The 15,295-nt window shown below is 37.9% G+C and overlaps 1 protein-coding gene and 1 long non-coding RNA gene across 2 annotated transcripts in view; both read right to left on the reverse strand.

Annotated features, from left to right (window-relative positions):
- aass (aminoadipate-semialdehyde synthase) overlaps positions 1-15,295 on the reverse strand; it is a 99,950-nt gene that overhangs the window by 9,948 nt on the left and 74,707 nt on the right. The window contains exons 11-13 of the mRNA XM_024803105.2: positions 13,323-13,434; positions 13,138-13,197; positions 12,841-12,908 (exon numbers count right to left, since the gene is read on the reverse strand). Of these exons, the coding sequence (XP_024658873.2) occupies positions 12,841-12,908; positions 13,138-13,197; positions 13,323-13,434 (240 nt within the window). The remainder of the gene's footprint in view (positions 1-12,840; positions 12,909-13,137; positions 13,198-13,322; positions 13,435-15,295) is intronic.
- LOC143419449 (uncharacterized) lies at positions 5-12,832 on the reverse strand. Its single transcript, XR_013099427.1, has 3 exons — positions 6,491-12,832; positions 5,467-6,273; positions 5-5,141 (listed from the first exon to the last, which is right to left on the reverse strand). It is a non-coding gene; the product is annotated as an uncharacterized LOC143419449 (long non-coding RNA).

Below are 15,295 nucleotides of genomic sequence, written 5' to 3' on the forward strand. Positions count from 1 at the left end.
TAAGAACATCAGACAGGCTGGGTTATTATGGTAAAGCATGACAACATTTCAATTTCTGAGCCTCCAAGTGGGAAAGTTACATACTGAACTCCACAGATTTGAGTTCAGTACCTAAAACTAGAGATGGCACGATACCACTTTTTTATGTCCGATACCGATATCATAAATTTGGATATCTGCCGATACCGATATGAATCCGATATAGTGTGTTTTTAATCAATAAAGCTGTTTTTTTAATATCTTGCTGCATTTTGTATAAGTTCATACTCAAGTTTAAATAAACAACAACACTAAAGCTATTCTGTTATACCTGTATGTAAAAAAATACACTGCACCCAAAATATTTCATAGTTCAGCAATACTGATCAATCTAATAAACTTAAACCTACTCCATCCTTCCTATTCTGGTATTTTAAAGAGTACTTAGCAGAAATATTAAGCAACCTAACTAATAGGGTTGCAAACTCCCAGCAAAAAAAATAAATACCTACACCTCATGATGCTTAATCGACATAATCAACTTTAATTTGATGCAGTGTGAAAAAAAACTGCACAGAATTAAATTATTTTTCAAGAATAATTAAATAGATTCAACATCTTCCTTCAACAGAATTGCAGACTGCACAGATGGTACCTTCCCAAAGGAAAAAGCACTATACCTTACTAGGGTATATTAGACTCATTAGTTACTATATACAGTAATTGACTTCTATACATTTTACATAAGATTAAAACTTTGGGTGTAAGATTCAGATAATTATTTATTAAAAGCTAGACATTTTAAATGAGAATAAGAAAGAAAAGTATGTCTTTGTGCCCCCTTTTCCCTGTTAATGCCCTATCGGCCCCCCTGGCTAAACTTTGCTAGATCCGCCCCTGCACAGTTACCAGCCGTTAGCTACGTAAAAAAAGATCCTGGTGTAGAAAGTAATATTAAATAAATTCTAACAACAGCTTATCAAGGTTAAACGTGCTGCAGTTGTTCAGCCGCTGGTTTCCTCTTTCTGGCACGAAGTAGGCGATAAACAAACAAGAGAGTCACGACAGAAAAGCCAATCAGCTGATCATTAAGGAGTTTCATGATTGAAGTAGCAGCAAGAAGAGGCAGTCGCTCCAGGTATTGGTTGTTAAGCTTAACGCGGGAATGCTTTACAAACATTCAGAGATGAACTTACACACTTGCTTTACTTCTCTCTGGGATAACTTTCTCAGAGATGAAATGCTGGTTTGGTAGCGAGGCTCCAAATACACCCAGCCGCTCTATCATGTGAGCATACTGCTCCGACTTGCTAAGGTTATAAGCCGAGTTACGCCGTGTTGCAAGTTTTGTGAGGTGCTTTTTTGATATTTAATGGATCGGATTACATTTTTATTTCTATCCAATATCCGATCCAGTAATTTACGTCAGTATCGGACCGATACCGATACGTAATATCGGATCGGTCGATCTCTACCTAAAACATGAGATTTCAAAAACTGAAGCACAGCATACCTAGGATATCAGATATGGATATTTGTTGCAAATAAAAAAGGAACACCAGAGATGCAGTTCATGAAACTCTGATTCCTTGCTCATTCATCTGTTTGCACTGATCATGTTTGCACTGATCACCACCTGCACTCATGTATATATCTATCTACTTAGCACTTTTAATTCTTATTTTTATGTCTATTTAAGCGTTATATGACAGTATGTTTGCACTAAGTACCGCAGCAATTTCCTAATGTTGTAAACCTGCTCAACATTTGGCAATAAAACCCTTTCTGATTCTGATTAATGTTTCCATCTGATCCTTAAAACTGTATGATTTGACTGGAACAACACAAATTACAGGTTTTCTGGTCGAATCATTTAAAGCAACAAATAAAAGTTTTAGATGACGAAGCTGTCAATACAATTCCGTCATATTTTGTCAGTTCCGTTGGAGCAGCCTTTCAACGCCTCTCTCTGTCTCTCGCTAGCAAAGTTGACCCAGACAACAAAGTAAAGCTAGTTTTCAGCTACGAGCACGACACAAACCCGACGTATTAGCCAGAGGTCCCTTTACTATGGTTCGGAGCCGTGGACCTGTTTTATATACGCGTGGAATAGTTTTCCATACGAGATCGCTGCAAAAAGTGCAGCCTTACGTAATGTCCACCCTACTGTTACTCATTTTATATTAAGATTTAAAAATCTAGTTGGCACTGGTATGACAAGTAGCCTTCAGTAATAGTAATAAATCACACAGCAATAGTTAGGGATGGGTACTGGTGTTCTGACATAAACGGTAGTAACCAGACCGAAAAGCAGCGCACATTTCGGTGCTTTATTTCGGTGCTTTTTTTTTCCTGAGCTGTGATACACTTCTAGCCAATCATTTTACGTTTCTGAGGATAGTAGGCGGGCCCAGGTACGTACGTTCTTTTAGAGCAGAGCTACAGATTAAAAATGCCCAAGGCGAAGCGGTCAAAAGTCTGGCTGTACTTCACAGCAAAAGATGCAAACTCAGCAGCTTGCAACAAGTGCTTTAAGCTGATACTGTGATACTGTCAAAGGAGGTAACACCTCAAATCCGATGAAATACCTGGCGACGCATAGCGTTTTTTTTAAAAGCCGAGAAATGCACCGTATTTGATAGCTTGCTGCAAGACCTCACACTGAACGCATCTACTGCGGGTGTGGTGCCTGTTATCAGACCCGGAGTTAGCAACATCCCCCCAAAAACACGAAGAGGACAGTCCTGGCCCCTAGCCCTGCCAGTGTAGCAGAAATGATGAGGATGATGCAGCAGCAGCCGTTCTTCTCTGCGTGAGTAGCTTAATGTTGTTCGTGTGTAATTTACGTTGAGTAGACTAACCACGTTATTACATTAATGCATGTAAGGTGAACTAGCAAACATCATCATAGCTACATGCGGCTGTCTTCTTGTTTGATGGCAGATACTCCCTTCACCCTGGCCAAAAAGGCTAAAATGACAAAAGAAAAAGAGGGAAACAGCTAAACATGAGAGGTTTAGGACAAAGTTTGTGTTTTTTCCATTGTTTAAGCACTGCTTCCAGCCAAGAGTGATACCATATATGCCCCATAGCTGCAGAAAAGGCTAACATTGTTATCTTTTTACAAAAAAACAGCTGAACATGAGAGGTTTTTGGACCAATTTTGTGTTCTCCATTCTTTAAGCACCGGTTTGAGCACCGTTTGAGCACCGGCACCGTTTCAAAAGTACCGATTTGGCACCGGTATCGGATAAAACCTAAACGATACCCATCCCTGGCAATAGTACATTCATGTTGTTGTAAAAAGCATGATAATATATTAAGTAATCTAAAGTATTCAGAATACGTTACTCTCACTGAGTAACGTAACGGAATACGTTACAAAATACATTTTGGGGCATGTAATCTGTAATATGTAGTGGAATACATTTTAAAAGTAACCTTCCTAACACTGTTAAAATCTTTATTTTTGAAAAAATGAATTCAGTCATTAATAGTTATGGTTAAACAAATGCTTGGCTTAACAAAATGTCCACCTACTGTTACTCATTTATATTATGATTTTAACATCTAGTTGGTATTGGTATGGTGAGTAGCCTTCAGTAATAGTAATAAATCACACAGCAATAGTACATTCATGTAGTTGTAAAGTATTCAGAATACATTACTTCTATAATCTTTGGTGGAATACATTTTAAAAGTAACCTTCCCGACACTGTCAACAGGTTAGCACCTCATACCACAGTGCAGCAAAGCAGTCTCATGAGCGCTGGGAAGGACGAGCCCAGAGCCCAAAACAGACAGTGTAGGAGATGACAAGGTTAGTAATTGTATGGTGAAAATTATAATTTCAGTTATCTTGATTGGCAAAAGAAAAGTAAATACAAAATCTGCTTCTCACATATAGGGTATTTCCAAGATTTTTTTTTCAAAACTTCTCCAATTTCTTTCATTACAGCTGTCCTGTGCCAGATGTTCTGTTGACCCACAGTGAGAGGCATCATTTCACAAACACCAGGAAGACTGAAACTCATCGCTGGGATCAAGCAGGGCTTGTGATCTTCACCAGCAGCTCCCTCACAAGAAGGATAAACCCAGCATTTCATGAACACTGATGGAGACCTTTGCTTTGTGTAATGTTAGAAGTACTCAGATAATCCTCAGAGGGTCTGGACTTTTACATAATAGAATAGAATAGAATTCAACTTTATTGTCATTGCACATGCACATGGCAACGAAATCCAGTTTGCATCCATCCAGAAGTGCTTTAGCCATGATATAGATATATTACAATATATATTAGCAATAATATAGATATGTAAGTATATTACAGAAATAGGTCTATTATGGTATGTTATAATGTACACGGTATGAAGTATGTTAAGAATATTCTATAACTATAAGTATGTACAGGCTGTAGTGAGTACAAGCTATGTACAGGATATGAACAGGATATAAATATGTAATAAAAAACTATACAGAAATCTGAGATATACAGTTATACAGAAATGTGAACTATGCAAGTTATAAACAGTTGTAGGATTAAAAATTATCGTATGTACAGAATGATTATTTACACAGAACTATACAGTAGTGCAGTTAAGTAATAGCTATAGCTATAAGCTATAGTAATAGCTTTAAGTCCTGTAGAAAGTTAAATATATTTTGTGCTCACTGGTTACTCTGGTATGAATGACTCTGAATTACTTTATGATAAATAACACACTATTGCCTAAAAACAGTGAAAGAATTCCAGATCACAAGTTTTTAGTTCAAATACAAGTAACAACCTTTGACTTTAATCAGGTTTTATTTAATTGTGTCAGAGAAAACATCATGTGCTCTTCATGTAGCTGAGTACATTCAGTGTTTAAAACAGAAGTTGTGCAGGTCTGAGATCAGCAGTTTTCTGAAACACCAAACTGAGGTACTGTTAATGCTGATGTATAGTGACACAGTTACAGGGGTGATTAATCCTTCTGACTTTTTGTCTTTAAATTTATCAATAAAACAGCTGCAGCTTTCACTGACAGCACATGTGGTACTTTAACCTTTGTACTGTTTTCTTCAGTTAATTTTGGAGTTACTGCAAAGATTGAAGATATAGGATGATCTGTCTGCTGTCACTGGGTGGTGCTGAGGTCTGAATCTGAGGACGGCTCCTGTAATCACAAACAGAACAGAATGATCACAAACTGAAATATAAAGTTTATCTTTCAAATCTGAAATAGAGCTGTTCCTTCTCTGTCCTCACACACTCGGGATCTGAAGTTGTTCAGTCCTACAGTTCTGCCGACAGCTGACATATGAGCTGTTTATTTTTTATTTGTTTTAAAGGCCTTATATACTAACACATTTTCTAATATCATGTTTACCTTTGAGTTGTTGATACTTTATAAATGGACATCTGCAAAGATGAGATGATGGAGCTAGGTAGCTAGCTAAGGACCTAAATTACGGATTAGTTTACAAACACATTTAACTTACCAAAAATAATGCGGTGGGGCCTCAGGTCCTCCTGTCCGGTAGTCCAATTTACTGAAGAACACCTCAGGCTGTCACTTTGAAATAGTCGGTAATGTAAACGCTGGACCTCTCAGCATCTGCCATTCCCGAACAGACATGTGCAAGTTTGTCCGTGACCACAGCCGCGTCGTCAGTGTTTTCTCCAGTCATTGGTCAGCATTATAATATATGCAAATACATGCAAAATCTTGCATTGAAACTGAAAAAAAAAATTGTAAGCGAAAACAAAAAAATTACAGTTTCAATTAATTTTTTTTCAGTTTCAATGCAAGATTTTTCAGTACATTTATTTCAGTTACAATATTTTTTTTCGGTTTCGTTTCAAGGTGGCATCGTTCTGATTCCATAGTCTTTCCCTTTTCACGTAAATGGCCTCTGTGTTGTGCCATCCGCTTTGTCAGAGGTTGGGAGAGTATTCCAGTGTGTACAGCTGATCTGGGACTGCTGCAATGATCTGGTGTCCACATCGGATGGGAGGTAAGCATGGGAGGAGGCATTGGATTCGGGGGAGGGAGAGTGATAGTGAGGACGTATCAGTATCAGTGTACATGTTTCATGCGTGTGCATGTGTGTGTGTGTGTATCCCATGTTCATCTGAGAGAAAGTGTCACCACACCCGGTTAAGCGAAGGTCAACAGTCTCTGTAGTGTTCTGTTGCAGAGTGTAGCAACTCTGGTTAAACATCAAGCTAAACCTCTCTCAATGAATACATGAGTCCGAGTAGACGTGACTTTTTACTCAGAATCTTCATTTGACAAGCGGTGAAAACTGTGGTTGAAAAGACATAAATATTGTATCACGAAATAACTCAAAATATGACTTTACATCTTCGTGTTAGCTTGAGCAACAGTAATGATCATCAAAAGGAATGCCTTTTTTAACATGTACATATCAACCTCCATGAATCACAAATAAAATATAATTTTTAACAAATACCGCTATTTATGCCTTTTTAACACCTTCATCATGAAATATATACACTTACGGAGTTGCCTGAACGATGTTCCCAAGTGGATGGCTGTGGATAAGCCTCAGAGCAAAACCGCATGTCACTCTCCCTCTTAGAGCAACCAGGATGAGGAATTAAACAGGAAATGAAGCAATACAGGGAACCCACCAGGAAGTGAGGTTATTAGCAAGTTCACCTTCAAAATTAAATCTTCTTAACATGTTTAACTCTTTTTACGGTTCTTTTTAACTTAACTACAAACAAATTAATTATTTTAAAGCAAACATTAAAGATAAATGACGTAAATGCCTTTGAGGCATCACAGTCTCCAGTGGATCCAGGTGGCCTTGAAGGAGGTACAAAGAATTCTGACAACAATCCTGTTATCATGGGAAGAATTTGTTGTTCCAGTCAGCTTCAACCTTGGTAGGCCTTCAGCTGGCGCCAGGGGGGCCGCATGAAGTGAATGTTTGGGTTTAGTGTGAACAACTTCATCCAATTTTTACAGTTGGTCTAATGTCCATCATGGCAATGTTCCCTCTAAGCTGCGCGCGTGCGCACTGCTGGCATGGTCTCTGCGCACAGAAAAAAAATCTAACCAGAATTGAAATTAAAATTAATACTTTAACAATTCTGTTTTGCAGTGTTAGTCAGTGAGTGACTGGCTGCTCCAGTATGGGATTAGAACGATGCCACCTTATCCCATAGTCCAGCCAATAATGCGATTCACATTCGTATATACGCAGCTAATCAACGTCGTTGACAGGCTATGACAGCGTCCTTATGTGCTGACACTGGTGTTTTAGCCAGCAAACCGGCTGATGAGGAGTGAAGCCACGTTAATGTCAACGCGCACAACCATTGGAGATGTGAGCAGGACAGACGGAACAATTGAAGGAAAAAGTGTGGACTTTATACCAGTTTTTAAATTGTGTTGATAGGCCACGTAAAACCAGAGTTATGATAAAAATATATGCAATGTTTGGTTTTCTTCCTGAATACTATCGTTGTTTATATTTAGTGCGGGAAGAAATGGTAAAAACAGCGTTTTATACGGAAAACACTCAAAAGCTTGTGAGCAAAAACAAAACCAAAAAACCCCACCCTTTCCTATTGGTGGAAAAATGTACCATGCCAACCAATCCAAAAAATGATATGGCAACATTAGGGGTGCAACGATATTCGTATCGATATTGAACCGTTCGATACAGTGCTTTCGGTTCGGTACGCATATGTATCGAACAATACAACATTTGTAATTTATTTTATCAACTTTCCTTCTGATGATGCTGTCTGTGTTGAGCGCTCAGTGAATCTGCGCTCGACAGTGCAGCCTAGGCGGAGTAGTCGAACGCAGATTCAGTGAGCGCAGGGCAAGCTAGCGAGACAGAAGTTAAGCTCTCCTTGCAACATGGCAAATTGAACCTCCCCCACCCTCATTCAGATCTGGTGTTTGGAATTATTTTGGTTTTCATGTGACGTATGACCCTGAAGGTAAGCGCGTCATGGACAAAAGTAAAACAGTATGTTGGATGTGCCACGCAATGCTCAATTACATGGGTGGGAGCTAGTGTGTTAGCGCAGTTAGCTCGTTAACGTGTTGGCCGTCCAGCCCCACGCACGGGGCGATCCGCGGTAGCTCGTTAACGGAGATTTGCCGTGTTGTGGCGTTAACGTCATTTCAACGAGATTAACGCTGACAGCACTAGTGAGAACACAACGAATATGACTGCACATTTATGCTGACATCATCCTAGTGCAAAGACAAGTGGAAGCAGACAAAAACAACAAGCGCGCATGCTACAAACTTTACCCGAGTCATTTAGACAGCTGTTAGCACTTGATTCTCCTTATGGGGACCTGATATGTTTAATATGCTGCTGAGAATATAGCCCAGAAGAAGCGTATAGTATAGCTTTTATTTTGGAAAGAGCCATTTCTCTGTAATAAACTCTCTTTTCCAAAGATGAGTGATTCCTCGATCAGATATATTTTTTTTATTACTTTGTTATTTCAGCGACATTCAATTTAAAAACTGTACTTTTGAGTTAAAATATATATTTATAATTTTAATAAATGACAAATTAAAAAGGCATGAACATTTTTTTTGTATCGAAAAAATATCGAACCGTGGCACCAAAGTATCGAACCAAACCGAATTGTGAATTTTGTGTATCGTTGCACCCCTAAGCAACATGGTATTTTGTTGTTTAGGAAGGGGGAAGTTTTAGGAGTGACGGCGGTGTTTTGAGATGTGAGAGATTTGCGACGTTTAGCGCAAATCATGTGTAGTTAGTGTGTTTTGTTGTGTAGTTAGTGTGTAGTGTAGTCAATAGTTTTGTTGTGTGTGTCAGAACAATGAGGCGACTGCTGAACGTTACAGGTGTTACAGGAGTGATACATCTCCTGTTGTCAGGCCTGCAGGTATCAGGCTGTCGTTCTCCTTTATCTCATAGTGGACAGAAATTATTTTTTGGAGGGGCACAAATAATTTGTGTGGCATCAAATTTGATGCAGAACAGCTGATTGTTTTGTAAATAGTTTGAAATGCTTATTTAAAAAAAAGCCTTGGCTGCATTTTTAGGTAAACAGCTGCAAAAACTTTGTTGTTTGCATAACTCAGTTACTTTTTTGAAAAAGTAACTATATAATTAATTGCCCAACATTGGTCATTATATACTGTATTTTGCAGACGGAGTTACAGGACTCTCTCCCAGACCACAAACTCGTGATCATAATACAAGTCAGAGCTTTATATAAAAAAAAGAAAAAAAGAAAAAAAAAGAAAGTTGTGTTTTCAAAATTCAAGTTATTTTTACTGTGTTAACATACCAGGTCATGAACAAGATTCTTTTTAAATTTTCGTTGTAAGTGGGCTAAAGCAGTTAATTAAAAGTAGCTAACATAAATGTAAACACTGTAATTTGATTATTTTAATAAACCATGTAACTTGATGCTGACCACAGTGCTGTTGCTCACAGTGGTCCAAGAGACTGCTCAGGGAGTTTGTGTGTTTGCTCAGACACACGAAAAATTAGAGGGAACATTGATGACTGGTCACCAATTATCTCAATTCCCGTTGTTCTTCTCCAATATGTTATCCATATTGCGTTCAAAACACAGTCTGAGTACTCACAGCCCTGCCTATCATGTCGGCCAGCCTTGTGGGATTTTGAACAGCTATAGCCACTTCTTGTTCTTTGATAAGCCAGATCCGAGCCAGCTCCAATCAGCCAGAACTCTGTTATCGTGGTTCCAAATTGGTAGATGTTGTTCATTGTCCTCCATCGAGAGTGTCGCCAGACACACAACGCAATCGACCATCGAGTATCTGGCAGCAAACGTCTCCGCAGGACAATCTGGCTCTCCCAAGCCCAGCAAGGTGTCAATTCCGTTACGGGAACAGTTGATCAAATCCATAATTCTTTAGGTTTTAGAGAACAAGACTGAGAAACTCTTTGAGGGTTAGAGTTAGAAGAGACTAGACTAAAAGATAGAAGCAGCAGCCGGGAAGATAAGGGAGGGAGAGGGGAAAGATGCGTCCGCCTCCTCTGAGAGTCAAAGAGGGTAATGTGTAGAAAGGTTTGAATCAATGTCTTAGTTATTTACAATACAGTGTGTACAAAGTCAAAATGGCAGCAATAGGTAGCAAACTGTATGACTGATGAAGAATTGGACAGAATTCAGACAAGAGGAAGGCTAGCAGTGGAGAAAGTGGGTGAAACATGGGAAAAAAATAGGTAAAAATCCTGGCGGCCACCAGTGCTTCTCCTCAACCTTTGCTTAATGCAAGCCAATGATATGATCTTTCTAAATGGAGTAAGACATTTCTACAACGACAGGATGTATGTTTTCCATTGTGATTGTTTAATGAGAAGCACCGTATTATTTAGGGTTCAATAGCCCAATTAAAACCAATCAATCATAGCAATAATTCTCCAATGGGAGATCATTTGTTTAGTTAGATCTAGGTTGGTACTTTTCTTGTCAGGCAGTGCATTTTTGTTTAAATTGGAAGTAAATAATAAAAATGTCAGAAAGAAGCATTTATAGTACATTATATTATAATGTATAATACACAATACATTAACTGTTAGTAAGATTTAAAAAGCAAGGTAACCTATGAGTATGCCTCATTTAAATATTACTATGTATATTCCTTTTTATGTATTTGGGTTTTTTTTCTGTTTTGTTAAAGGAATCTCTGGCATCATAAAAGTAGTGACTTGTGATTAAACAACGTGACAATGAAAGCCATGCTCTGGAAAACCCAGAGTAGGACTTTTAATCAAATTATATATCCTTCTTAAAATATCTGCTAGATTCAGTAAAAAAAATCAGTTTGTGATTTTGCAGGCAGGATCCCCTCAACATTACACCAGCACCACCACCAATATTATTGGATGATTGAGGCACCCAGAGTGACCTGTGGGATTAAGATCCCATCACCCCCCTCAAATCCCCCCCGGAGTCAAACCCGTGGGCTTGTTATCGCTGGCCTAATTGGAAACCGCATTGCACAAATGCTCTAGCCACAGCGGGACTGACTGTAGATCTGCCTGGCACTTGTATTCTTAATTAAAAAAGAAAAGGCAGACATTCACTCAGGAGGATTACCCCCTAAGTTTACATATCTTAAGGAGCCAAATTCAGTCAAAAGGATTAAAAATTTGATGGCATGGCTTGTCTCGAAAAATTATACTTAGGATCAGTTAAGAAAAAAAACTCATCAGGTCTTAGAGCTGGCCTAAATATGACCAAATGGAAGGCTTTGGTGACCATGGATTCACTGAGGATGGTGAAAAGAGGATGAGATACCTCCAAGCAAGCTGTTCCTACAGCCTTCGAGAAAAAAATGCATACAGTCTGATTGTTAATGATTAATAAAAATATTCATTGGTTAAACGTTATAAAGTCATAGATCTGTCAATAGATCCAACAAACACATTCAAATATTTGTAAATACAACTCTTGCGAACATGTAAAAAAAAGCTAAGACTGCAGAAAAATAAGCAAATCAATTACAAATAATCAACAGATCTGAGAAAATAATTATAGCAGATTTAAAACCATTCCTAAATGCTATATGCTATAAATGTGATTTCCCAGATGACGAATGCTAAATGTGCAAATGATTATATTTTCATGTTTTTGAGAAATCTCCTTTATACAGAGCCAGACTGAATTGACTTCTGTGACTTTGGTACTAGAAAAAAGCATTAGATCACAGGGCATGTTTACTTACAAGTCTAAGCTTCAAAATGTTTTACATTTGTAAGTGACTGGCTGGACCCACAGTTTGCTAATAAGCTGCCATAAGTTAACTGCAGATCTGACATGTAATAATAAGAACATGCAATATTAAATAGCTAGATTTGTTGCCTGGGCATGTAAAGTAGATGCTAACATAAACAAGTAAACCTGTCCTCAATGTTAGTCTTCAAACTTACTTAATGTAGCAGATAAGACAAAAAATATTCCAGTACTATTTTCAGACATTGCTGATGTACAGAAAATGGAGAAAATGTACAAATCTGATGTTATTTGAACGCTGTCTTTTTCCATAGTCACAAGCAATGAACCGTTTTATGTTATTATGTTATGTTATTTGTACTCATTTACTTAAAGACACTTGAAAAAAAATATTGTATTCTTTTAAGATAAATCATCTCTACGAAACTCCTAAGTGCAGTCAAGGTTCCCCTGTTAACAGTGGAATTCTAGCAGTTATATCCTGCCTCCAGTCTTTGTCCTAGCTTTTATTTATGCACAGAAGTAAAACTGGTATTGATTATATCTGTTATATCTGTTGATTACATTTTACATCTGATTACACCTCAAAAGAACCTGTATGTTAACACCAGACAAAACAAGACAGAAAGACTCAGCATAATGAGTGATTGGGTTTTTAGTGTAAAAGAGTAGAAAAGATATGTCTACCACTTGGTGAGTGCATATTCCAGCTTCTGGAGTTAGTTAGCGGAGATGGCCTATTTAGCATGCTAGCTAAGTAAGGTGTTAATGCAGGCACAGCAGACACCAGAAGGCAGCACATAGTAATGGTTTGTTACTATGAACAAAGATCCTCAAACTTCACAAATGACAATTCTAGGAAAGGATTACTTAAGGAATGCAACAGCAGAAACGGCACACTAGAAACCAAGTTAATAACTGAGGTTAACAAGCTCTACAATTTAGAAATTCAGAGCTGGTGAGCTATTGCACCTTTCCTGTAATCGTTAGACATTGTATCTTACTCATAGAATGTTTTAACAGGTTTGATGAACATTTAAAATAAGAATTACATTCAAACGAAGCATTTAAATGCAAATATAACAAACAAACAAACAAACTTACATATTCACAGTTCCTGTCTGAAGACTTACCTTCTTTCTCTAAGTTTTTCAATGTATTCAAACTTTGGAGTAAGTTTTCCGTTAGAGGCGATGACAGCCTTTAGGAATAAATCAGAACATCCAAACCAAACATGAATTTCACTTATTTGCAGAAAGAGTCAAATAAACATCCGTTACATACACATATCTAATCCAAATAAATAAATGTATGTTATCAACCAAAATATTGAATTAGAAAATGAAGTAAAACACTCAACTGAAAATAGCATCATGCCTTTGTAACAAATAAAGTGAGATACTTCTCTCAACCAACATTTCACTACTTACATCTCTGACTTGTGGGCTAAATTCTTCTTCGTCCAATGGTCTGGTTGAATCTGAAGGTAGCTGGTAATGACATATAATTCACAAGGAAACACTATGTGAAACATGTCATAGCCCTCTCCCATACTTGATCAGAAAACACCACCAAATGCACTGGAAAATTGGTGGCATCAAATCAGACGTCTTACCATCTCCCAGATGTAGGGGAAGAGACGGTCACCAAAATACTCTGTGGCTTCGATTGGGAGCTGAGCAGGAAGGTTGTCAATGGAGCACATGAGAATCCCGTTTCCCTCCACGCTGCCGGGACCACAAATAAAACCAAATCAAATGTTAAAATTCAGGCATTTTACTCTTTCAAAAAAACCCAAAAAACAGTAGCACGTATACAATTTGATGGCAGTCTCAAAGAAGTTAGGAGGGGACAACAAAAGGCTGAAAAAGCAAGCAGCACTAAAAAGAAACAGCTTTGCGTCTATTTAGGTTGACTGTCAATAGATCTGTAACATGAGGAGGGTATAAAAAATGTTAATTTTAGTAGATTAACAAGTAAAGATGGGCAGTAAAGATTGTATTAAAAGCATTCATGATTCTGTTATTGGTTGCACATCTGGAAAGGCAACATTAGTGCTGAAATGTATGTAGCAATTTTAGAGAGACATATGCTCCCATCCAGAAGAAACTGTTTTCAGGGAAGGCCTTGCTTATTTCAGAAAGACAATACTTTTGAGTGGGCCCATTTCCATATGGAAGCAAAAAACCCCTGGACATACTGAAGTCAACTTTTAATTTTGGAACATTTAGAAACATAAAACAGAAACTAACAGGGCTATTTTTCTGTATCAACTTGTGTATTGCTTAATTGTAAAACCACTGAAAGGCAAAATTTGTTGATGTTTTCTTTATTTACCTGTTCACCTTTGCAGTTATATTGGGCTCTCAGACAAGTCTTTTTTTTTTTTGACAACTTTATTTATGATTTTCCAATATGACAAAAGTACAGACAAATATAACTCGAATTGCGACTACAAACACTGCCATTGTGAAACCGGTTGAGCCACGCAGTGGCAAACCAGTTGGATGCAGAAAAATGTATAATCTATGGGCACAAACAAAAAAATACTACCATGTGAAACCCAAAAAACAAAACCCACCAAAAAACAAAACAAACAAAAACAGAATAAAATAAATACATAAATAAAAGGGGGGCTGCATTGTGCGCAGTTCTTTTTGGCTTGCTACAGATAGTAGGTGGCTTTAAAGAAAGAAAGAGAAAAAACCCCAAACACAGATAAAAGCAGTAAATGACAACTTCTCCACATATTCAACAAAGGATGACCAGGTTTTGTAGTATTTACTTTGAGACCCTCTCAAACTGTATCTCAAATACTCTGTCTGCAAGCACCTCATCACCTCTCTCACCCAAGACTTCTGTTATCGGATTAGGATCAATTGTTTTCCCACACACATATTAAAAACTAATTCCCAGAACCGGTTCAAATCAGAGCAGCTCCAGAACATATGGTTAATGTCGGCGGGTGATTGCTTGCACCTCGGACATCTATCATCAGAGGCATTGTATATTTTGGCTAGTTTAGCTTTGGTTAGGTACGCCCGGTAAAGAATTTTAAACTGTATTATACAATGCCGTATACAGATTGAGGATTCATGGATCTTGCTAACACTAAGATCCCATAGGTCGTCTGGGATCTGGAGGTTTAAGTCCAGCTCCCAGGCATTTATGGCTTTGGACACAGAGTCTGCCTTTATATGCTGCAATGTGCTATATATTTGAGAGATGTGACCTCTAGCAATAGATCGAAATTGCAGACAATCCTCAAGTGAATGTGTGTGTGAATGGGTGGATGATTGTGTATAGAGTAAAGCGCTTTGGGGGTACTTAGGACCAAGTAAAGCGCTATACAAATACAGACCATTTACCATTTAAGTGTACAGACATTAGGTAGACTTGGATAAGAAGTGAAGTGTTTAACTGCAAAGCTACGCGCTTGTAAGTATCTAAAGTGAGTCTTTGGGATTCCAAAATCTTTAGACAATGCTTCAAAGGATAAAAATGACCCTTTAACAAACAGATCAGAGAAGCAGATAATTCCTCTGCTGTACCAAACCTTGAACCCTGCATCGCTCAGAGCTGGTAAAA

Source organism: Maylandia zebra, linkage group LG7, assembly GCF_041146795.1.
Source record: "Maylandia zebra isolate NMK-2024a linkage group LG7, Mzebra_GT3a, whole genome shotgun sequence".
NCBI lineage: Eukaryota > Metazoa > Chordata > Actinopteri > Cichliformes > Cichlidae > Maylandia > Maylandia zebra.